This window comes from Vulpes lagopus, chromosome 2 (genome assembly GCF_018345385.1).
Source record: "Vulpes lagopus strain Blue_001 chromosome 2, ASM1834538v1, whole genome shotgun sequence".
NCBI lineage: Eukaryota > Metazoa > Chordata > Mammalia > Carnivora > Canidae > Vulpes > Vulpes lagopus.
Window position 1 is genome coordinate 45690587 of NC_054825.1, and position 26756 is coordinate 45717342.

Here is a 26756-nt window from a genome sequence, read left to right on the forward strand (position 1 = left end):
ATTTTATTCTCATATGAACTTTTAAGGTAGGTCTGAAATTATGGCAGACATTTTAAGAAGAAGTTAATGACTATTCCCCTCACAGGTAGCTGTCCACATTCCCTGGCTTGATTAGGATTATTTCAATTTACCAAATTCTTCTAACCTAAAGCCTCTGAAACTTCAAGAACATCACAGTATACAAAACTTTATAACTTCTTTACACATGTCTATTCCCCCTAAACACACGTCTCAATCTGAGGAAAAGCTTCAAACCTTTTATCATTTTCTCAAAAGAGACTATGGCCCACATAATGACAAAAACCAGTATTATTTTCTAAAATGATTTTTTACTTGAAAGAAAACAAAGACAGTGGCTTCTGTGCCCTCTGTCCAAATATGTGCATACAAGGGAAGTGTTTATTTATACCGTCTGCTCTGCTGAATGGTCTTTTTCTTCCTGCTACACGAGCAGCATAATTTAGTAATAAGTAAAATGAAACTAACTACTTATGATTCATGCAATAGTGGATCTGATTCCAACTGAAGAGAATTATAAAAAGTTTACAGAGAGTATTTAAAAATGGTATTTTATTATTTTGATAAGAATGTTTCCATATATTTTTTTTTTTAAAGATTTTATTCATTTATTCATGAGAGAGAGAGAGAAAGAGGCAGAGACACAGGCAGAAGGCAGGCCCCATGCAAGGAGCCCAACATGGGACTCGATCCCGGGACTCCAGGATCACACCCTGGGCCGAAGGCAGGCGCCAAACCTCTGAGCCACGCAGGGATCCCCTGTTTCAGTATATTTAATGGAAGTCCTTAGGTTATAAATGTTGAGAGCCTATAAACAAAAAATATATATATTTAAAATCTAACTATGCTAAAATTAAGAATAAGGAATCAAACCATCCATTTTCATGTGAGTTCCCTCACATATTAAGCAACTATATGTAGGAATTGTGCTGGTCAATGGCAGTGTTTAACAGCTGTGAAGGAAAGAGATGGAGACGGCTATTTCAATATGACATGCCAAGTAACAAAAGGTGGGAGGAGAATGCTAGGAAAGTACAAAAAATAGAAACTAACTTCAAGAAGTTAAAATGAGGGATCCCTGGGTGGCGCAGCGGTTTAGCGCCTGCCTTTGGCCCAGGGCGCGATCCTGGAGATCCGGGATCGAGTCCCACGTCGGGCTCCCGGTGCATGGAGCCTGCTTCTCCTTCTGCCTGTGTCTCTGCCCCTCTCTCTCTGTGTGACTATCATAAATAAATAAAAATTTAAAAAAAAAAAAAGAAGTTAAAATGACTTAACAGTAAATGTGTTAAAAATTCAGAGATTAACGTGATCCTAGGGGCATCAGATGAGTTGTATATGATGTACAAAACTGTACACAACATCTCTTAGTACAACCCCAGAATGAAATAAAAAGCTCTCTGAACTTCTATAAAATATAGCTGTTGAGGAGATTGGGGCCTGAATAGTCAAGGACATCCTCACAGAGTGTAGGTCTCATTAAAATCTGTTCAAGTGACCATACTGCACAGGACATACAGAAAAGAGTCAAAGTATGGATGGTTTTCAAAAAGTCAAATAGTACAGCTTTGATATGATAGGAACCAGAAAGGTAGTGGAGGTTGATAAAATGAACTGACATGGTCAAAAGTAAGTTTAGGATGGATGTGATCCTAGAACCCAGAAGACAGTGAGGAAACTGTCTTGGCAAAATGTTGATTTACTTGTAGGTAACCAAAGATACTATTAATTCTAAAACAATCCAGAAAACAAACTGGACCTCCCCTTTTAAGGCTGTTCCTTTTCCTATGTGCACATGTATGTTTTTAAAGTTATTTTTATTGTGATATAACATAATTTTAGAAAAGTACATAAATATCAATGGGCAGCTTAATGAACTGTTATAAAGCAAACACTTGTGTATAAAGCAAACAACCCAGACAAGAATTAGAATACTGCTAGTACTTCAGAAACACTCCAAACATTCCTTTCTCAATAACAAACTCCTTTTCCTCCGGGACATAATCACTATCCTAGTTTTCTTTATAATTTTACCACCAAAATATGCATTCTCAAACAATATAGCTTAGTTTTACCTGTTTTTTGAGTTGCATATAAACAAAATCACATAGGACGTAAGTATTTACAGGTCACTCCATATGATGATTTTTAAGATTCATCTATATAGTCAACTGCACCTCTAATTTGTTTTTTGTTGATGTTATTATGTAAATATACCTTAATTATCCACTTATCTATAGACATTGGGCTGTTTGTAGGTTGGAATTATTAAGAATAATGCTGGTATGAGCAAACTTACGGCTTTCAATTGAGATGTGCATATGTCTTTTTACTGGGTATATGCCTGGGAGTGGAATTACTGGGTCAACCATATGTGTGTAAATACCAAGAAAAAAATTTTAAAACAGTTTTACATGTCTTTTTAGAATCATTTATTTTAACTTATCTATAGACTCCTTTGGATTTTCTATGTACACAACTAATATCAGTGAATATTAACTATTTATCTTCTCCCTTACAACCATGATAATTTATGCTACTGGCTAGGATCATCTTCAGTATTATGCTGAAAAGAAGTGAAAATAACAGATATCCATGTCTTGAACTCTATCTAAAAGGGAAATTTTTCAACATTTCAGCATAAACTATGTTATCTCCTACCGGTGTTTTTATAGATTTACTTAAGACTAAGAAAGTTCCCTTTTGTGCCTCGTTTGCTAATGCCTTCTTTTTAAAATCATGAATGATGACTGATTTTTAGAAACTGCTCCTCTATATCTATTGAAATGTTTTTCTCATTAAAATTTGTTCAGGTGACCATACTGAATTGCTTCCAGGTTAAAGCTACCTAGGATTTCTGGGATAAATCAAAATCGTCCCGGCTTAGTTACTGTCTTCTTTATGTATTACTGAACTCAATTTGCAAATATTCTGAGTTTATTTTTTGCATCTATGTATGAGAGTAATTGACAAGTAATTTTTCTTTGGGTTCTGGAATCAAAGTTGTGATAGCGTTATGAAGGTGGGGGATTTTGTTTTTCTAAAAGAATCCATGGTTAGAGAAGATAAGGTTGGAGTTATTATCTCATTAAATGTTGGTAGAACTTTCCAGTATATCCATCTAGACTTAGACTTTTCTTTACAAAAAATTTCACTTTACAGATAGTCCATACAGGTTTTCTATTTATTTCTCAAATCAATTTCGGTAAGTTGCAAATTTCTAAATGTTTATTCATTTCATGTAAAATTTCCAATTTTGGCAGTTATCCACAATATCTTAGGAGGTTTTTTAAAAAAAAAAAAAAAAGATTTTGTTTATTTAATCGTAAGAGACACAGAGAGAGAGACAGAGACAGAGACATTGGCAGAGGGAAAAGCAGGCTCCCCACAGGGAGTCCAATCCCCAATCAACGCAGGACTTGACTCCAGACTCCTCGGATCAAGCCCTGAGCTGAAGGCAGATGCACAACCGCTGAGCCACCCAGGTGCCCCTTAGGTTTTGTGGTTTTTGTTTTTAACATATCTGCAGGATTCAAAGTGACATTCTTTTCCAGTCCTGATATTAACTATTTGTGCCTTCTTTTTTCTTGATTAATCTCACCAGGGTATCAACGTTATCAGTCTAGGGGGGAAAAAAATCTTTTGGCTCTTTAGCCATTCTATTAAATTCTTCTGTTATTTCTTGTAATTTCTCTGAAGTTATTCTGTTGCTCGTTTTCTTTTTTTTTTTTTTTTAAGATTTTATTTATTTGAGAGAGTGAACAAGAGAGACAGAGAGGAAGAGCATGTGCACAAGGCGGGGTAGGGGCAGAAGGAGAGGGAGAAGCAGGCTCTCCAGTGAGTGGGACTCCAGGATCTTGACCTGAGCCAAAGGCAGACACTTAACCAACTGATCCACCCAGCTGTTCTTGTTGCTCATTTTCTATCATGACAAGTCTAGCTCATTACTTGAGACTTAAGATGAAAGCTTAGTTCATTACTTTCCTTATATATGCATGTAAGGTTATAAACTTCTTAAGCACAACTTAAGCTGCATTCCACAATTTTCCCCCTTAATATTCAAATAGTTGCTTAAATAACAGTATAAATATTTGAAACTTCAACAAAATTGACAGAACTTAAAACACTTCAAAGAATACAAAGGCTAGTTACAACATAAAGGTGTTTTTATTAATTAAAAGATGGCACTGTTTATGAAAACATTTTCTAGGAACACAATATTCTAAATTGGCATGTCTTTCAACCTACAGAGGTAATCAACTTACTATCACTTCCACTGTTGCTGTTAAGTCAGCTGTTCTCTAAAAACATATGTGTAATATAAACTTTCTATATATTTTTCTCTATATATATATAATATATACACAAATTTTTACTCTTTGAAAGTAATCTTCCTTGTATCTCTTTTTTTTTTTTTTAAGATTTTATTTATTTGTTCATTAGAGACACAGAGAGAGAGGCAGAGACACAGGCAGAGGGAGAAGCAGGCTCCATGCAAGGAGCCCAATGCGGGACCCGATCCCAGGACTCCAGGATCACGCCCTGAGCCAAAGGCAGACGCTCAACTGCTGAGCCACCCAGGCGTCCCTCTTCCTTGTATCTTATTGCTTTTATGATTATTTTTGCTGTTGTTTCTGTAGTTGCCCTATGATGTTTTAAAATGTGAATTTAAAAAAAAAAGTGGATTTCTTTTTATTGTATTTCATGAAATCTAAAATACTCTGGTACTGAAATTTCATGATCTTACCAGAAAGTGAAATAGGAAACTTTTCATGTCAGCATTTCAATCTTGTTGGACTACAAGGTACCATAGATTGAAAGATGTATTCAAATTTTAAGCACATTAAAATATCTTAGAATCAGTAAGTAGTATTTATTATGCATGGAAACTGTTAGGCTTCTTAAATTGTTTGACTTTTTTTTTTCTTTCACCAATCTGGGAAATTTTCAGTCATTATATCAAATACTGCCTTTGGCCCATTCTCTAAAACTCAATGAGACCTTCTCATTAGATCCTTTACATTTCTTAACTTCTCCTCTGCATTTTCCATCTTTTAGAGTATGTACTTTATTAAAATAGTGGTTTGGTCTGATCTTCTAATACACTAAACCTCTCTTTAGCTTTGTCCAATCTGCTATTAAATTAATTCACTGAGTTAATTTTGCTTATTTTGGTTATAAAAATTGTCTTTTTTGAGTTGTTTTCCTAACCCTGCTAGAACTAGATAGTGCCTCCTAACACACTTGACTTATTTCAATAGCTGTGTTCAATGTTTGACACTGGTTCCATACCCATAGAACTGCACATAAATGGAACTATGAATCAAAAAAAAATAGGGTAACTATAATAAATTATAATAAAAATAAATTAATAATAAGAGAAAAATTCTTTCTCACATCTGTAAGAGAGCTCATACTTTCCAGTTCCCTGCTGATGGCATACCATCTGATCCAGTTCTGACATTTCTAGTATCTGGAGTCCCAAGCTGTCATATTTCAATTAAAAAAATAATTTGGGGAAGCAGTTTGAGGCCTTAATGTTCTTTCTCTAGAAGAGATTTATGTTTGTTGTCAGGTGCCTGGGTACATTAATAGTCTGGGACCATCTTAGTTCACATAAAAGACTTAAGGTTTTCTGGGCCACCCAGATGACAGGAATACTATCTTTATCTTTATAAGAGCTGATTTACCTAATCCTCATTCTGGAGGCCTAAGACTCCAACTTTTTCCCCCACTAACCAGAGGGCCAATAAAAATCACAGCTCAGTCTCTTAGCTCCCTCTCCTAGATCAGAGAATACTTCCAATGCAAAGCAACCTGGAATGCTTGGCTCCTCACTCTAGACTTCCATATTCTTTCAGGCCTTAACCTTCTAATTCCTGTTTTACTAATTCTTTGATATTCTTCATTTTTAAAATGCCTCAATATCATGAAGATTTCTCTACTGTATTTAGTGGATAGAATGGTCCAAATTACCAGAAGTTTCCCAGGGTCTCATATTTTCTTGGTCATAGTTTAACGTCTCTTCCACCTACACTCTGTTTTCAATTAACCATCATCATCCTAAGTCAACATTATCCTTCTACCTGAGTTATTCAAATAGATTTCCAATGGGTCATCCTGCTGATGGAGAATCAACTCATATTGTCACTAATTTTTTTCTGATTTTTTTAATTTTTTCTATAATCCCCTTATATCACATTTCTCCATTAAAAAACCTTCAAACCTTTCCACTTAATAGAAAAAAAAAAAAAAAGCCAAATTCACTTGCTTAGAATTCAAGGTCCTCCACAGTGTACTTCCTATTAAACATGCCCTATCAAAAAAAATAAATAAATAAATAAACATGCCCTATCAAAAAAAATAAATAAATAAATAAACATGCCCTATCATTTCCCCTCTATCTTTCATGTACTCCATGAAATCTCATTACCATTCAGTGTGTGTCCCTTAAACTATCCCCTTCTCCCAACTCATTTCCTGAACCTGAAATGCTCAGGTTCCCACTTTGCCTGCCCTTCCAAACCGAATTAAATGCCATCACATCAATAAATCCCTTTCCTACCTGAGCCAGAAATAACCTTTTAAATATTCCCTTAAAATTTTACCTCTAAGTACCTTAGATAAATGACATATGATACATTGTTCTGTGTACCTCTTCATCACCAAACCTCTACTCAATGTCTTTTACACAGCTGATATTTAAAAACATTCTTGAAATTTATATAGCAGGGAGATAAGAGACAAGAGAAAAACTTCAGATGAAATAACTAATGGAGAAAACTGCTCCGAGTTCATACACCTAGGAGGTGGTGGAGCAGAGATCCCATGTCCTTAACCACTAGAGCATAGTAAGAGTATACATTTGCTGCTTTCCATACATGCTCCCCAGTAACACCAAACTTTTTTTTTTTTTTAAGATTTATTTATTCATGAGAGACACAGAGAGAAAGGGAGAGACATAGGCAGAGAGAGAAGCAGGCTCCCTGCGGGGAGCCTGATGTGGGACTCAATCCCGGATCCTAGGATCATGCCCTGAGCCGAAGGCAGATGCTCAACCGCTGAGCCACCCAGGTGTCCCTACACCAAACTTTTTAAACAGTAAAAACCCACCATACTATAGAAGAGTGATAAATGCCATCACAAAAGCCTGGTTTCTGACAAACCAAATTTATTCTTACATCCCAGAAGTTAACTGTGAAACAATATATTAGTAGTGATGTGGCTAAGAAAAGTTCCATACCATCATAACAACACATAAGTGCCAGTTCTAGTAACTATTCACTCAACGTGTTAATGCTTCAGAATGAAAACTGAATACCAATTTGCAACATAGCCTGCATTGAAATCAATTTTCAAGATTCTTTGATTATACCTGTCCATGAAAAGCTGTGAGTCATCGATCACTTATATATTCCTCACCTCAAATATGCCAGTTAACTCATTAACACCCACCTTATAGAGAGAGAAGTACTGTTTTTTTTGTGTTGTTTTTTTTTTTTAACTTATCAATTCTAAAGAAGCATTATTTGGTGGGTTTTGTTTCTATTCCTGATATACTGAAATCTGATTTACATCCATGTCACCATTTACAGAAATTACATATTTAAAAAATAAAACCTAGAAATGGTTGAACTAAAATATTTACTAAACACTGACTACATATTAGGAATTATGTTATGTACTAGCAATGAAAGATGAATAAGACAGTTTTACACACACAAAATTCTAACAGAAGTTTTGAAATATTAAATCAAATAGATATAAAAGTGCCAATGAAGAAGTGATTAACCGTCTTGAGAAATAAGAATAGCCATCTTAGAAACAAAGCTTAAGTTGGGTTTAAAAAAAAAAATTAGGAAAAAGGGCATTACGGAAGGCATGCTAGGCATGGGCCAAGGACAGTACAATTCCAAAAGTGCTCCCTACGGCTCTGTAGTTAACAGCCTACATAGATATCCAGAGAGGTCCCATATAGACAAAGGAAAGAGTTGCAAAGTTCAGTCAACACAAAAATGAATTTGATGACATCTTAAAAGTTGTGCACTACTAAAGTATAATATGAGAACAGAAATAAAGATATCGAAATAAAGAGAAGATAATAGGCAGACAGGAGCTGGATTTTTAAAGATTCATTCACTTATTTGAAGGAGAGAGTGAGAGCAGGGGGAGAGGCGGTGGGAGAAGGAAAAGGAGAGAAGTAGACTTGCCTCTGAGTCTGACGTGGGGGCTCTATCTCATGACCCTGAGATCATAACCTAAGCCAAAATCGAGTCAGAGGCTTAACCAACTGAAATTACATATTAGGAGTTGTGTTATGTACTAGCACTCCAGAAGCAGAATTTGTAAATGTCTTGTCAGGGGAGGTGAGTGAGAAGAACTGGGCAAAATAGATACAAACTTCCAGTTACAAAACGAGTAAGTTATGGAGATAAAAAAGTATAGCACAAGGAACATAGTACTATCGTAGTAACATTATAGGGTGACAGAGGGTAACTACATTTATCATGTTAAGCAATGAGTAATGTATAGAATTGCTGAATCATTATGTTGTACACCTGAAATTAATATAACGTTGTGCGTCAACTATATTATATATTACAAAAGTAAAATTAAAAAATTTTAAATAAAAAAGTCTTGCCATAAAAGAAAGGGAAAAAGGACAACTCACTTTCTCAGTCTCTCCTGCTGAAAGGATTCAGGCCCAGCAGGAGCAGGGTGATCTATAGTTTATGAAAAGTACAGTACTTGAAGAAGATCGGATGAAGAATTCATTCTGTCAAAGGGATAAGGATACACCCAGCTTTCAGAGGCCGAAACAGCAGAAATACTAGTTGAGATAGAGATGTCAGTCACATGCCCAATATTGATGTTATGAGCTGTAAGGTCTGTGCCCAATGGCAACCTCAAAGGCACGTTTACTAAAATAGCTTGACACTGTGATTTGGGCACTTTTCCTGGATGCATAGCCTCTGTAGTTCTGCCTTTTCCACAATGTCATATAGTTGAATCCATACAGTATGTGACCTTTTCAGTTTGGCTTCTTTCACTTAGAAATATGCATTTAAGGTTTCTCCATATCTTTTCATGACTTCATAGCTCATTTCTTTTTACCACTAAATAATATTCGAGTGTCTGGATGTACCACAGTTTATTCATCCACCCACCAACTGAAGGACATCTTGATTGCTTCCCAAGTTTTAGCAATTACGAATAAAATTGCTATGAATATTCATGTTCAGGTTTTTCTGTGGACGCAAGCTTTCAACTCATTTGGGTAAATACCAAAAAGTATGACTGATGGATCCTATGTAAGAGCATGTGTAGTTCTGTAAGAAACTGTCAAACTGTAAGCAAAGCACCTATACCATTTTGCATTCCCACCAGCAATGAGAGTTTTTGTTGCTCTGCATCCTTATCAGTACCTAGTCGCGTCAGTGTTTGTGACTTTACCCATTCTAATAGATATGCAGTGGTATCTCATTTTACTTAACAATGCCCTAATAATATATGATGTTGAGTTTCTCTTCATATATTTATTTAACACCTGCATATCTTCTTTAATGCAGTGTCTATTCAGATTTTTGCCCACTGGATTTTTTTCTTTACTAGTGAGTTTTAGGAGTTCTTTGTGTATTTTGGATAACAGTCGGTCTTTATCAGATGTCTTCTGCAAATATTTTCTCCACGTCTGTGGCTTGTTACTCATTTTCTTAATATTTCCCTTTAAAAAAATCCTTTTCAAAGATGTTTTTTGTTTCATGTATTTTTGTTCTCTATTTCATTTATGTTGCTTTTATCTTAAATACCTATTCTACTGTTTGGAGGATTTGTGTGTGTGTGTGTGTGTGTGTGTGTGTTTCCTTTGTTTGTTTTTTACCTTTTTCTCTTTCTCTTATAAAGATACTAAGCCTGCAAATTCCCCTGTATCTCCTAAGCCATATTCTACATTTGTACTGTCACTGTTTAGTTACAATCATTTTTAGATAGTAAGAGTTATCTCAAAGTATAAAAATAGAATGCAAATAGATTTTCACTAGAATTCATCAGAGCCTAAATTTGACCAATTTGAAAATAACATACTCTGAAAGGTACCAAATACCAATACATATTTTAAATCCTCTCTGCTTACTGATAAACAGTCTAGAAGAAAACACATTAGTGTAAGAAGACTTATATGCCAAGAGAAGATAAAAAGAGAATCCACAAAACAAGAATCAAGTTATTAAAATAAATAAAACGGATACTGTTGAACTAAACAATTCAAGATGGCTAAATAGTAGAATGGGTGAAAAACAAAACCAAGTGAGTGAATTAAACATAAACCAGGTAACTTCACAGACCAAAGGAGAAAGATAAAGACACAAGTACAGAAGAAATATTTTGAAAAAAAAATTAAAATTAACTTCCAAAAGGGATCCAAAAATTTCAGTTAAGTGACTAACAGGGATTCAGGAAAGCATTAGGAGAATTGAGAAAATACTGAAGAAATAATAGCTAAGAATTTCCCCAAACCAAAAATATTGGTCTTCAGACTTAAAGGGCCCAACTGGATATACTTTCAAAAGCTACTCAAAATTTCAAAACATTAAGGATTTCTCTTAGAGCCCTTAAAAATCTAGTACATATGAAATGATTTAAATGACTAAAGATATAATCTGTGGAGAGAAAAAGGTAAATTTGGAGAAAACAGTGAAATGCAAGAGACCAACCAAAAGAAAAACAAAAAGTTAAATATATACTAGTAAAAATGCCTGTGAAGGTAACCACTAGAAAAATTGAAATAGGGATCCCTGGGTGGCGCAGCAGTTTGGCGTCTGCCTTTGGCCCAGGGCGCGATCCTAGAGACCGGGGATCGAGTCCCACATCGGGCTCCCAGTGCATGGAGCCTGCTTCTCCCTCTGCCTCTCTCTCTCTGGGCTCTCTCTCTCTCTCTCTCTGTGACTATCATAAATAAATTAAAAAATAAAAAAAATTTAAAAAAAAAAGAAAAACCGAAATAAAACATATAACTGAAATTATTAGGGGGGGGGGAAAGAACAAAAACTTGATCAAGCCAACAAAATAACTAAATAGCCAACATTATAAATACAGGGCCCAACTTACAATGGCAGTAATTAAATCTAAACATATTAGTAAGCATAAAGTCTGGGAGTGTTAATATCAAACACAGAATATAATGTGCAAATCATTAAATGAGACAAAAAGATATTGCATATTGATTTCAAAAACACTAAAGATTTAAAAGGCACCCAATAATATATTTCAGAATATATAAAAAATTGAAATTACAAAAAAGACACTGAAAAATTCATACATACACATACACACACAGAGAAGTTTCCAAGGAGCTGCCTACTTTTTAATTCATACTTACCACATTTAAGTACAGTATTTAACTGAAAAATGCTTTCAGCAGTGTCAACAGTGTTACATGAGAAAATTCAGAATGTCTTTGGAGAAATATTATTAACACAAACTGTTCAGTCTAGCTCACTACAAAATATCAGATATAAATAAAATTCCTTTTCCTAATATAAGTGTCACAAAATAAGCCAGAAAATAAATGTTACCAAAATTAAGAAATACCACTGACTTCAGAACACAGGTGGTGGTGGGGGCAATCACACTTAGCAGTATTTTATTCTTCATAAACCCTAGAAAACTACATATGCTTCAGAACATAAGCTTGGGAGTCCAACAAACCTGAGTTTGAGTGCTAACTTCTTGTGTTACAAAACTGAGATAAGCCCTAAGCCTTAGTTTCCGTATCAGTTAGGTGGGGATGATAGTTCCTAACTCCATGAAGCTATAAGGAGGATAAATTGAAATAATCGTGGCACAACAGGCCCAATAATTGATTATTACTTGTTACTATTAAATTGTAGTTGGGGTGCAAGGTGTGAGAAATTGAGCAATGTTCTTGGTATTATTTAGTATCTGTTTTGCAAAGTTCTTTCAAGTTTAAAATCAAATGGGAAGTATTTTCCATTTATTTTCTCATTAATATTTGGGTTTCAATTCCCAACAACTAGTGCTAACTCTTGATTTTAATAAAGATTGCTAATTTTAGACTGAAGAATGGCTGATAGAATAAATATAGACAGTCACCCTACCACCTTAACAAGTATTCCTGGGTCACCAGGGTGGCTCAGCAGTTGAGCTCCTCCCTTGGGCCCAGGGTGTGATCAAGTACCACATCAAGTACTCCCCCTACAGGGAGCCTGCTTTTCCCTCTGCCTATGTCTCTGCCTCTTTCTGTGTGTGTCTCTCATGAATAAATAAATAAATTCTAAAACAAAAACAAAAACAAAAACAAAATAAAACCAAGTATTCCTAATTTCCAATCTAAGGAAAAAAATTAAGAATGGCTTTAATATTGTCCTCCTCTAGTCCTGTAATTTCTTCCCTTTCAGAACTAGAAAGGCTTTCAGGGAGAAAAAATAAATAATCTCAATGGAATATAATCTTGCCTGAAACCAGATAACCTGTCCAAACAGCTGCTTTGATTATCAGAATACCCTGAGCAACTTCTTTATTTTTATTGAATAAATGTCATTAATATGCCCAACACAGATTTAAGGTTGTGGGTAAGAAATCTTTATTTAACTAATGGAAGATATTATTCCTATGTTTGAAGACTGTATCAAGCACTTTTTTTTCCAAGCACTTTTTAAAATGTATTTTATCTTATTTTAAGTAGGCTCCATGCCCAACCTGGGACTTGAACTCAGGACCCTGAGATTAAGAGCTGCATTCTCTACCAACTGAGCCAGCCAAGTGCCCCTTGAACACTTTTTCCAAATCCACTTTTAGTTCTCAGTATTCAAGAAGATTCAATTTTGAAGATACTGAAGGAGAGTCCCCACCTTAGCTCCAAAACACAAAAGGAACATTAAGCCTAAGTTCCCTTAACACTAAGATTATTGCAGAATTTACAGATGAGGAATACAAGAAATTAAAGCACATACAACATGCACATTGGTTTTTTTTCCCATACTGGTATATAAATCAATTCCTTATTTGCTTCTTGTAAATTCAGTTAAACAGGCTTTCTGTGTTATTTCTAAGTACAAAGCTGACAATATAGTTCCTTACCTTTCCATTAGCTTCTCTTTATCCCAATTGAAGTGGCTAAGGAGTATTCTTGTGATAGTTGCTGGATTCTAAAGAAGGGGGGAGAAAAAGTTACTTTAAAGTAACAGTACTTCATTGACACTTTGTGAATTTTTAGGTTGAATTTAATTTCATCCCACTCAAATTTCCTTTCCTAAGATATTTCTTTATTCTACAAAGAAAATACAAAATTTAGCTGTAAGATAAAGATGATTTAAAAATAGTTTGCCATACTAATTTGTTAGGCTTCTATAGGATTCCAAAGTAGAATTCAAACTAAGTCAAAAAGAGATTAAACGAAAACTTGCTGTATTAAATCAAGCACTAATTAAAAGTAACTCCTTTGCATTTAAGATTGAGCATACTGTCATACTGTTAATCAACAAAATTTCTAATCAATAAAATTTCTAATACTTTATATCGTACTGAATAGTTCAAATGAGTGTAAGCCATATTTATAAGTCAGAAGGTCCATCAGAGATATTTAGTGAAAACACAAAATATCTGTACTGGGTAATAATTTAGAGAGCATAATCTGAGGTTGCTGTTTCATTTCTAGAGGGACAAGCTAACAGCATCAAAAAAAAAAAAAAAAACCACCCAAATTTACTGTCTTACTGTTTAATGCTGTCATTTATTTTCACTAATATTTATTTCCATTTCCCAATTGATCAGGTTACTATCTGGGTACAGAATTTTAACTTAAAATGTGAGTTACAATGTCAGAGGTAGAACTCAAACCTGAATCTTAATTTATAGGTCATGTATAATTTTATTACATCAAATAACATTTCAAAAAGGATCTCTGCATAAAACTACTTTTGTGTCACCATAGTTAAAGTATTAGTTAGCAAGTGACTTAACTAAAAAAGTAATCTTGTATATAAATAATGTCATGGAAGAAATCTCTATCAAGTATTCTCAATAATACCATTTGTCACAGAAAAATTCACATACATTCAATGCCCTCCACCCCGAAATCCAAAGATGTAGATATGGTAACTCTCATTTGACCACTCTAGGTACATTTTGCTAATCTATTTAGGTACTCTTTGCTTCTTGGGCCCAGACTCCATTAAGAATCCTCCTTTAACATAGCATTCAACAAACACCATCACTTAACAAGAGTTAGTGTATGTAGGAGGAAAAAAACCACCCAACCCTATTAACTGATCCTATTTTATATTTATCTATACAGACTATACACTGTTTTGTCTTGCTTTTTCTCAGAAATGTGATTCAACAATTTATTCACACCCCAACCCACCCAACCCTACCCAACTCTGTTTGGAAACAGGTTTTCACAATAAGACTTGCCTGCAATTGAAAAGAGTTATTCATTTAGGTTTAGTCATATGTAAAATAAAGGCAATAAGCCTATCAATTGGTAGAATGAAGTTCAGTAGTACCTATGAGAATTGTGTGGCACTCAAATACATTGTTCTCTGCTGCTAGACAGAGTGCTTGGGGAAAAATGTTTCAGGAGTGGAGTCTCAAGTTTACAAAGTTTACAAAGGCCCTGTGGGGAGAAGAGGACAAATGCCCTCTGATGCCCTTTGATGTTGCTGTACTCTAGTGTCTTTTCTAGTATCAAAATTTGGTGCTATCCTGAAGTTCCCAAACCCATTACTCGTTTACCAAAAATTATTATGGAAAGTTAAGTTAAAGCACAGATTACTAGTTCTACTTAACAGTTCTATGGTTCTACTTAACAGGTCTGGGGTAGGGTGTCCTCAAATATGTTCATGACCCAAGGGATTCAGAAAATAAATTAGACCAGCAGTCTCCCAGGTGAAGAAAACACACTTTTTCTATTTTTTAGCTCATCCTTCAAAAATTCCTGTGTTGGTAGGTGTATGTGCCTGATGTACATATTATATCAAAAGTACATGCTCAAAAGTTTGAAAAAAATTCGTAAACCACAGTGGCATAATAATGCTCAAATATCGGGGATCTCTGGGTGGCGCAGCGGTTTGGCGCCTGCCTTTGGCCCAGGGCGCAATCCTGGAGACCCGGGATCGAATCCCACATCGGGCTCCCGGTGCATGGAGCCTGCTTCTCCCTCTGCCTTTGTCTCTGTCCGCCCCCCCCCCCCGACTATCATAAATAAATAAAAATTAAAAAAAAATAATGCTCAAATATCTATATTTTGCTAGAGTCTATGTTATTGGGCAGGAGATATTTCACATACTAACGAAATAACTATATTTGGGTCACTATTTCAGTGTAGCTGTCTCAGGTCATTTATGTGTGCTGCATATAAGGAAAGGTAATGGGGGAATAACACATAATGTGAATCTACTTGTATGCCAGGCCCTGTACAAGGTACTTTAGATTTCCCATTTAATTCTCAAAGCTTTCTGTAAGGTAAACTACTTACCTACCATTTTAAGTATGAGAAAACCATGACTAGACTCTTTGGAAGTTCTAAAAGTTACCCAATATTATCCAGTTAATTAAGGGGAATACTTGTGAATTTTAGCCTAAGACAATCTGGATCTAATATTTTTTCAATTATTCCACGTAGTAGAACCTAAGGGAATATTAAAGCTCTCATTTAACTACTAGTCATGTCTAAATATCCTTTACAACCTCCACCAAAGGGTATAATCAGGACAGGATGAGGAGGGAATGGCAGAAAGCTAAGAGATACAAGAGAGCTTTCTGAGAATGTTCTATTTCTATTTCTTGAAAGTGATGGTTATATGAGAGAAAACATTTTCCAAAACAAACTATACACTTAAAAATGGGTATATTTAGTAATATAGATATACATCAATAATGTTAATTTATTTAAAAACAAAATGAATTATTATAGGGATCCCTGGGTGGCGCAGCGGTTTGGCGCCTGCCTTTGGCCCAGGGCGCGATCCTGGAGACTCGGGATCGAATCCCACGTCGGGCTCCCGGTGCATGGAGCCTGCTTCTCCCTCTGCCTATGTCTCTGCCTCTCTCTCTCTCTCTCTCTCACTGTGTGCCTATCATAAATAAATAAAATAAAATTTAAAAAAAAATTAAAAAAAAATAAAAACAAAACGATCTGATGACTTCTGGTGCTGGCCAATATGGAGTAGAGTAATAAGCTCACTGCAGTGGCTCTCTCCCACTGATTACTTGAACAAAATATTCTTAAAATTAAACAACAGCAGGCAGATTGGGGAGGGAAGTGAAGAACAACAAATAAGGTGGTGCTGAATATCTTTTTATCTTTTATTTCCTGGCTTTGACTCACAAGTGGGTCAAATGGGGAAACTGCTGTAGCAGGCATGAGCAGCTAATACTGAGAGGATAGCATCTTTTTTTGCTAGAGGATTATGGCAAAAGGCTCCTAACAATGTAGGGAAAAATACTTTTTTTTTTCTCTCCTGTTTTTCTAGGTACTGCCCTGAGGCCAGCCACAGCCATGAAACTACACTGCTGCAGGAGGACAAGAGAAAATCTATTGCTCTGAATAGAAGAATCAGGAAGAGGGGCCCTGCTGTGAAAAAAAAGTTGGGGGGATCCCTATTCTTTTCTTTTTTCTCTTGCCACTTCACCTCAAGGCACACGGGCAGGTAAGAAACTAAAACCTAGAGAGCACCACGCTTCTGGGTAAAAGAATGAAGTACCCTCTCTGAGTCTCAGAGGTAATTCTGAGGTATTTCACTAAAAAGGTAATTCACTAAAAAGATAAAGATGGAGAAGAAGAGCCCTAATCCTGCGTATGAACCAAGTCCTGGGTTTGCACCTTCAAGCTATGCCCATTTGGAATGCAGCTAAAGTATAGGAGAGGCTTTTAGAATAGAACTATAATATAAATGACTGCCCAAATCCTAGATCAACCTAAGTGGGGATGGAAGGGCAACTCAACACAGCAAAGGCTTTGAAAACTGAACAGATAATGGAACTACTCTCTATATAAAGTGAGAAAAAATATGCAGTTATAACTTAAAATGTGAGTTACAATGTCAGAGGTAGAACTCAAACCTAACTCAATCCAGTTATAACCTAACTGAATTGACTTGTTTACTCAAACAAAAAATCTTCACCTCTCTAAAGGATTTAACAGGATGCAGAAACTCAGAACACAATATTCAAAATGTCCAGGATAGAATACAAAAATCAACACACAAGAACAACAAAAATCTGACCAATTCTCAAAGGAGAAGACAATTTATACATGCTGACCCCAAGGTGACTCAGATATTAAAACATCAAAGACTTTTAAGGCAACTATTAAAAACATGATCCATTAGGTGAAAATCGACACCTTAAGGTGGATGAAACAAATTCTTAGGAAAGAAACAAGTTACAAAAAAGAGTCAAATGGAAATTTTATTTTTATTTTTTTTAACATTTTATTTATTTATTCATTAGAGATACAGAGAGAGAGGCAAAGACACAGTCAGAGGGAGAAGCAGGCTCCCTGTGGGGAGCCAAATGTAGAACTCGATCCCAGGACCCTGGGATCACGACCTGAGACAAAGGCAGAAGCTCAACTGCTGAGCCACCCAGGTGCCCCTATTTTATATTTTTTTAAGATTTTATTTGGCATTTATTATTTTTTTAGATTTTATTTTACTGAGCAGATTTTATTTATTTATTCATGAGAGACAGAGAGAGAGAGAGAGAGAGGCAGAGACACAGACAGAGAGAAACAGACTACGCCCCCACCCCCACCCCCACCCAGGGAGCCTGATGCTGGACTTGATCCCCCTACAGGGATCATGCCCTGAGCCAAAGGGAGATGCTCAACTATTGAGCAACCCAGGTGTCCCTAAATGCAAATTTTAGAACTGAAAACAAAGTTTACTGGGTAGGCTCAATAGCAGAAAGGAGATTACAGAGAGGTCATTGAACCTGAAGACATATCAATTAAAAATTATCCAAATTTAATAATAAAAAAACTTTTTTAAAAAAAGAAATAATCTCTCAGGGCCCTGTGGGGTAATACCAAAAGCTGTCAGCCTAGAATCCTATACTCAGTGAAAGTATAGTTTAGGAATGATGACAAAGATATTCTCAGACAAGAGAAAACATTGCCAGCAGGCCTGCTCTAAATGAAACGCTAAAAAGTTCTTTAGGTGCAAAGGAAATGATTCCAGAAGGGAACTTGGAATTTGGGGGGGAAAGACCAAGAGAAAGGGTAAATGGTAAGTATTACGGACTATTTTTCTCTCCTCTTATGTCCTTGAAAATACATTAAAATGCTGAAATTAAAAATTATAACATGCAATGGTGGGAGAAAGGGTTAAAATGCATAGGAAGTGACATATGACAACTACAATATAAAGGGACTGGGAGAGAAGCAAACCATACAGGTGTGAGGCTTCTGTGGGTTTCCTTGGAATGGTAGAATATGAACTCTAAGTAAAATGTGAAGAGTTAAAATATCTATATTATAATCCCTAGGACAACCAATGAATAACTAGGAATTTAAAATTTTGAAGAATCATTTACAACAGCACCAAAATTTGACATATTTAAGTATAAATTTATTAACATATGTAAAGTATCTGTATGCTGAAAACTGCAAAATACTGATGAAGGAAATAAAAAGAAGACCTAGATACATGGATAGATACACTATCTTTCCGGGCTTGGGAGACTCAATATAATTAAAATATCATTTCTTCTCAAATTGCTCTATAGATTCAATTCAATACCAATCAAAATCCCAGTAGGTATCAACAAAATGATTCTAAAGCTTATACGGGATAGCAAGGAAACTAGCATGACCAAAGTAATTTTGAAAAGAACACCAAATGGATCAAGATAGTATGGTACTGGTACAAAAACAAACAAATCAATGGAACAGAATAGAAAATCCAGAAATGGATCCACAACTATATGGTCAACTAATCTTCAAAAAAATCAAGAAAGAATATCCAATGGAAAAAAAAGTTTCTTCAACAAATGATGAGAAAACTGGAGAGCAATATGCAGAAGAATGAAACTGGACCACCTTCTTAGATCATACAGAAAAGTAAATTCAAAATGGACAAAAAACCTAAACATGAGATTAAGAAAACATCAAAATCCTGGAGCAACATTTTGACATCCGTCACAGCAAGTTCTTACTAGATATGTCTCCTAAGGCAAGGGAAATAAAAGCAAAAATGAACCACTGGGACTTCATCAAGATAAAAAGCTTCTACACAGCAAAGGAAACAATCAACAAAACTAAAAAACAACCTACAGATTGGGAAAAGCTATTTGCAAATGACATATCTGATAAAGGGTTAGTATCCAAAAATCTATAAAATGCTTATCAAACTCAGTACTCAAAAAACAAATAATCCAATAAAAAAATGGACAGAAGGGGATCCTTGGGTGGCGCAGCGGTTTAGCGCCTGCCTTTGGCCCAGGGCGCAATCCTGGAGACCTGGGATCGAATCCCACATCGGGCTCCCGGTGCATGGAGCCTGCTTCTCCCTCTGCCTGTGTCTGTGCCTCTCTCTCTCTCTCTGTGTGTGTGTGTGTGTGTGTGTGTGTGTGTGTGTGACTATCATAAATAAATAAAAAATTTTTAAAAAAATGGACAGAAGACATGAATTGATATTTTTCAAAAGGAGAAGCACAGATGGTTAAGAGACACAGGAAAAGATGCTCCACATCACTCATCATCAGGTAAATACAAATCAAAACTACAATAAGGTATCACCTCACAACGGTCAGAATGGCTAAAATTAATAACACAGGAAACAACAGGTGTTGGCAAGGATGCAGAGAAAGGGGAACCCTCTTGTGGTGTTTATGGGAATACAAACTGGTACAGCCACCCTGAAAAATAATATGGAGGTTCCTCAGAAAGTTAAAAGTAGGGTGCCTGGGTGGCTCAGTCGGTTAGGTTATCTGTCTTCAGCTCAGGTTGTAATCCTACAGTCCTGGGATCAAGTCCCGCATCAAGGGGAGCCTACTTCTCCCTCTCCCTCTGATCTTCCCCACTCCCACTGTGTTCTCACTCACTCACTCTGCTCGTAAATAAATAAATAAATGAATAAATAAATAAAATCTTTAAAAAGGAAAATTAAAAGGAAAACTACCCCTAAGATCCAGCAATTCTACTACTAGGTACTTACCTAAAGGATACAAAAATAATGATTTGAAGGGATATATTGCAGCATTATTAACAATAGCCAAATTACACAAAGAACCCAAATGTCCAATGACTGATGAATGGATAAAGAAACATAGCATGTGTACAGATACACACACATACAAATATTACTCAACCATAAAAAGGATTGAAATCTTACCGTTTGCAACTACCTCCACAGAGCTAGAGAGTATTATGCTAAGCTGGAGAAAGACAAATACCAATGATTTCATTCATATATGGAATTTAAGAAACAAATGGACAGTGTAGGGGGGCAAAGCAGAAAACCGACTCAACTGCAGAGAAAAAACTGAAGATTGCTGGAGGGGAGATGGGTGGGAGGATAGGTTAAATGGGTGATGGGTATTAAGGAGTGGACTTGTGATGAGCACTGGGTGTTGTATGGAAGTGATGAATCACCAGATTCTAAAACTGAATCTAACGTTAAACTGTATATTAACTAATTGAAATTAAAATAAAAACATGAAAAACAAATAAAATGTTATTATCAAAATATATTATAAAGCTACAGGGCTGGCAAAGAATAGATATACCAATCAAAGAAATAAAAGCCAGAAACAGATCCACACAAATATGCCAAAGTGACTTTTTACAAAGGTGCTACAATTCGGGGGTGGAGGGAGAGACACTGACAGCTTTTTCTAAAAACACTGCTAGAATAATCAAGATAGATAGATAGATAGATAGATAGATAGATAGATATTCTTTAAATCAACTTTACCCTAAACCTTAAACTTTACACAAAATTAATAATGGATCAGACCTAAATGTAAAACACAGGACTATAAAACTTCGAGGGGAAAATATATGCGGCCTCGGTTTGGGCAAAGAGTTCTTAGATAACAAAAGCACAAGCCATAAGAAAAACTGACAAATTGGAATTCACCAAAATGAAAAGGACACTTAAGAAAATGGAAAGAAGGACACCTGGTGGCTCCGTGGATGAGCATCTGCCTTTGGCTCAGGGCATGACCCCAGGGTCCTAGGATCAAGTCCTGCATCCGGCTCCCAGAAGGGAGTCTGCTTCTCCCTCTGCCTATGCCTCTGCCTCTCTCTGTCTCATGAATAAAATCTTTAAAAAAAGAAATGAAGAGCCAGAGAATGGCAGAAAACATATGCAAAGCATATCTTACAAAGGACATATTTTTAGAGTCTCTTGAAACCTAATAAGAAAACAAAAACCCAATTTTAAAAATAGGCAAAAGCTTTGGACACTTCAGCAAACAAAATCTACACAGAGACATGAAAAAGAACAAGAAAAGAGGCTCAACATTCTTAGTTATTTGAAGAAAGAACTGAAGCCACAATGTTACCACTAACAAGCCTACTAGAATGTGTGTGGGGGGAAAGGGAATCTATCAGACAACCCCCCCAGGGCTGCAGAGTATGTGATGTAACTGGAACTTTCATACACTGTTGGTGAGAATGCAGTAACACAGCCCACAGGGGGAAAAATTGCAGTTTCTTAGAAGGTTAAACACATACTTACTACAAGCCTCAAATCTCACTATTAGGAAGTTGCCCTAAAAACTTATCTTCAGCCAAAAATCTAAATAAGTTTATAACAGCTTTATTCGTACCTGGCAAAATCTGGAAACAGCCCAAATATTCCACAACTGGGGAGTGGATAAACAAACTGTGGTGCATCCACAATGGAATACTACTCAGCAACAGAAAAAACTGATACATACAACAATATGAATCTCAAATGCAAATTCTAAGTGAAAGAAGCCAATTCAAGAGGCTACATATTGTATGATTCCATTTATAGGACACCATGGAAAAAGCAAAAACTACAGGGATAGTGTATAAATCTCTGGTTGCCAGGAATTATGGGTGGAGGAGGCCTTGAATAAATGGGGTAGAAGGAGGGAATTATTAAGAGGGCCATTATGGAACTGCTCCATATGTTGATTGTGGTAGCAGATCCACAACTCCAGGCCCCGATCAAAATTCATGAAATTGTACACCCAAAAGTATAAATTTTATATAAATTTAAAATATTAAGTTATAAAAGTAATTTAATCTACACTGGAGCATTTATAATAAAGTTCTGTTTAAAGTACAGTAAGTGTTGAGGAGCCTGGGTGGCTCAGTCAGTTAAGCAATTGCCTCCAGCTCAGGTCATGATCTCAAGGCTCTGGGATCCAACCCCTGCATGGGGCTCCCTGCTTCTTTCTCTGCCTCTGCCATTCCTCCTGCTTGTGATTTCTTTCTCAAATAAATAAATAAAATATTTTTAAAAATAAAACAGTTTTTAAAAAGTACAATAAATGTTAAATGATGCTAAATAGAAGAACACAGACATGAAATTATTCAGTGCCTGGGATTTTATATACATTGTATTTCATTTAATCTTCACATCAATACTTATTACAAGTTAGGTATTATTTACATTTTACAGATGAGGTTGAGAAATTAAATCATTTGACTTCCAATGAAACAGATTAATGGGATCTGAATACTAGGAAAATTCTATAAAAATTTATGTTGTAGCACCACCCTTAAAGATTTTGACTTAATGGCTTTAGCTGGGGTCTGATCAAAAGAGAGAAATCACCTATGCATGTTACCAAAATTCTTGATTAATTGAGTAGAAAGACAATTCAATCTCTCGGTTGAAATAACTCTTCATCCTATTCTTACTGGCAGTCCTCATTTTTTGAAGATACAAACAAAAAGATTTAAATAGTTAATGTGCAGGGCACCTGGGTGGCTCAATGGTTAAGCATCTGCCTTTGGCTCAGGTCGTGATGCTGGCATTGAGTCCTGCATTGGGCTCCCCATGGGGAGCCTGCTTCTCTCTCTGCCTATGTCTCTGCCTCTCATGAATAAATAAATAAAATCTTAAAAAAAAAAAAAAAAGAATAAAAGGTTAAGGAGCAAAATCAATAATTAGAAAATGAGTACTCGCAGCAACACATTTAACTTTTAGGGCAATAAAACAATCTATTCTCTGGCTGTAAACTCTAAAACAATGGTCTCTCACTTGGGCTACATATTAAAATCTTCCGAGGAATTTAAAAAATATCAATACTTAGGGATGCCTGGGTGGCTCAGCGGTTAAGTGTCTGCCTTCAGTCCAGGGCATGATCCTGGAGTCCTGGGATCAAGTCCCACATCAGGCTCCCTGCATGGAGCCTGCTTCTCTCTCTGCCTATGTCTCTGCCTCGCTCTCTCTCTCTCTCTCTCTGTCTCTCATGAATAAATAAAATCTTAAAAAAACAAAAACAAAAAAAAACTTGGACTTTGCCACAGCAATTCTGATTCAATTGTCTTGAGTGGGACATAGGTATGTGAATTTCTCACCCAAGGTTTTTTTAAGAATGTATTTTGTTAATATTTTTTTAAAGATTTATTTATTTATTCATTACAGACAGAAAGAGAGAGAGAGAGAGAGAGAGAGACAGGAGGAGGGAGAAGCAGGTTCCATGACGGGAGCCCGATGTGGGACTCGATCCCGGGACTCCAGGATCACGCCCTGGGCCAAAGGCAGGCGCCAAACCACACTGAGCCACCCAGGGATCCCCAAGAATGTATTTATTTTTAAGAGAGAGAGAACGCACACATGTTGGGGGAAAGACAGAGGGAGAGGGGGAAAGACAGAGGGAGAGGGAGAAAGAGAATCTCAAGCTGACTCTTAGCCGAGTGTGGAGCCCAAAATCTGGCTCAATGGCACTACCCTATAGATCACCACCTGAGGCGAAATCACAAGTCAGAAACTTAGCCAGGCGCCCCCACCCAAAGTTTTTACCTAAATTTCCCCCAGATGATAGTAATATGCAGCCAGAATTAGGAACTACTGCTCTAGTTTCCAACTATGAGAGCTGTGAAAAAGAAAAGTATATGTATAGATCTCCAATATGAATATAGCAGTATAATACTGTAGTAATTTGAAGGAAATTACATTCTAAGGTTATAGCAGCAGTATGTGTTTAAAAAAAAAAAAAAACACTTTATTTGAGAGAGAAAGAGAGCATAGAGGGAGAGGGAGAGGGAGAAACAGACTCCTTGCTGAGTGGAAAGCCCAATGCAGGGTTCGATTCTAGGACCTTGAGTTCATGACCTGAGCCAAAGGCAGACATTTAACCGACTGACTGAGTCACCCAGGTGCCCTAGCAGTGTATGGTTTGAAACTATTTACAAAGTTCTGTTTTAAAAAGTGGGTGTGAATATGCCGATTGCCCGAGCTGAGGCCTTAATATCAATGCACTATCATCCTCCATTCTTTAATCAAGTGGTTCTCAACTTTGGTAGCACATTAGAATCGTCTGAGGCATTCTTTAAAAACCAACGTACAGGCCACATCCCACAGCAAATACACCAGGGGATAAAGCGAAGGGAAGAACCTGGGCATTAGCATTTTTTGAAAGCTCCCTGGCAATTCTATTACATAGCCAAAGTGAAGAATTACAATTCTAGATGCACACATGTATGCAGATGCCCACATTTAAAAGAGAATCTCCTGGTAGAATTAAGTTATTTGAATGACATTCCTATGATTAGTATTGGGGGGAGGCAACTATTTTTTGGAAATTCTCAAGACACAACCTTTCTATTTCAGGAGAAAGCTCAATATTAAATGAATGGGATTCATAATATAAAAGGGGAGCCAAAGATCAAACAGCAAAAAAAAAAAAAAAAAAAAACTTTTAACCCAATTAACATACACAGAAAGGCCTCAGAGCCCAGCTTTTCATTTATCTCAGATTCGATCTGAAATGGAATTAAACAGGTTATAGATCCCATCTCAAAACTCAGTTTGACAGTTTTCCTACACATAAATGGGTTCATAAAAAAAAAACAAAAACGAAATCTTGCCATTTGCAGTGACATGAATGGAGCTAGAGTACTATGGTAAGCAAAATAGGTCAGTCAGAGAAGGACACCGTATGACTTCACTCATATGTGGAATTTAAGAAACAAATGAGCAAAAAGAATAAAAAGGAAGAAAGGCAAAACCAAAACCAAGAAACAGACTCAGCTACAGAGAACAAACTGATGGTTATCAGAGGGAAGGTGAGCAGGGGGGATGGGTTCAACAGGTGATAGAGATTAAGGAGGGCACTTGGGATGAGTACCAAGTGATGTATCAAAGTACTGAATCACTATATTGTACACCTGGAACTAATATAACACGATGTTAACTATACTGGAATTTAAACAAAAACTTAAAAAAAAAGAATGGCCTTATTTTTATTTATTTACTTATTTTTAAGATGTTATTTATTTGAGAAAGAGAGCAAGCAAGAGAAAACACGAGTGGGGAGAGGGGCAGAGGGAGAAGCAGAAGGTGACTATCCTGTTGAGTAGGGAGCTGGATACTGGGCTTGATCCCAGGACCCCAGGATCATGACCTGAGCCCAAAGCAGACCCTCAACCAACTGAGCCACTCAGGCACCCTGGCCTCATTCTTATAGTACGTTTCTAACTTAATCTGTGAGCTGCTGATGACCCAAATTTTACAGAATCTTGCTTTGTAATGCCTTCAGAATAGAAACCCAAAAGCCATTAAATGTAAAAAACTTCTGTACAGAAATATTTGTAATATCTACACTAAACAGTAAATAGGCAAACATACAAGTCCATAAAAAATAATCCAACACATGGATAATTTATGAATTCTAATACAATTGGCTGAAAAACAAGAAAATATTCAATCTCCTTAATTACAATGAGTGTTTTTTATCTACCATGATGGCTAAAATCTTAAAAATTTATTATATACAGGGACAAAGGAGGGGAAATATTCCATGTTAGTGAAATGCAACTTTTAAGAGTAATTTGGCAGAACTGATCAAAATTAAAAATGCACATGATCTAAGACAGGATCTAGAAATTCCACTTTCAGAAACCTATTCTGCAGAAATATGTTAAGTGTAGAAGGGGGAAGAATCACATGCACATTATTTGGAAAAGCAATAAAGTAAAGATAACCACATTTTTCCAATGGGTGACTGCCTATAAACTATGCCATATCCATACTTAGAATATTATGCAACAATAAAAAAAAAAAACAGGAAAAAAAAGATCTGTATGCACTGTCATGGAAGGTTATCTATTAAACATCATTGAGTGAAAAAAAAAAGCAAGTTACTGAGCAATGTACAATATTTTAGTTAAAAAAAGAAAGTTCTTTTTTTAAAGATTTATTTATTTGAGAGAGAGAGAGAGAACATGAGAGGACAGGAGGGGCAGAGGAAGAAGGTGAGGGAGAAGCAGACTCACTGCTGTGCAGGAACCCTGAGATCGTAATCCATGCCAAAGGCAGGCACTTAACAGACTAAGCCACCCAGTGGCCCCTTGTAAAGATCTATGATAACTCAATATGTAATAAAATGTTTAGAGGATTTATATTAAAGCTATTCTGGAGAGTTACCATCCCTGGGGGCTAGTCTGGGAATGGGGTGAAAAGATGTGAATTTTTTTCTGTATAATGATATGAAGAGAAATTTAGAGTATTACTTTCATAACAATCAACTATAAACAGCAAAGGCTATGCTTCTTAAACTGTGGTTCACAAAAT

The 26756-nt window shown here is 36.1% G+C and overlaps 1 protein-coding gene across 2 annotated transcripts in view; it reads right to left on the reverse strand.

Moving 5' to 3' along the window:
* The window catches only part of ARIH1 (ariadne RBR E3 ubiquitin protein ligase 1), a 130864-nt gene that overhangs the window by 54896 nt on the left and 49212 nt on the right, over window positions 1-26756 (reverse strand). The window contains exon 2 of one of the 2 annotated variants that reach the window (XM_041740017.1): window positions 13114-13181. The exons of the other annotated variant lie outside the window; for it this stretch is intronic. Coding sequence (XP_041595951.1) covers window positions 13114-13181 — 68 coding nt within the window. The remainder of the gene's footprint in view (window positions 1-13113; window positions 13182-26756) is intronic. 2 annotated transcript variants of the gene reach the window in all.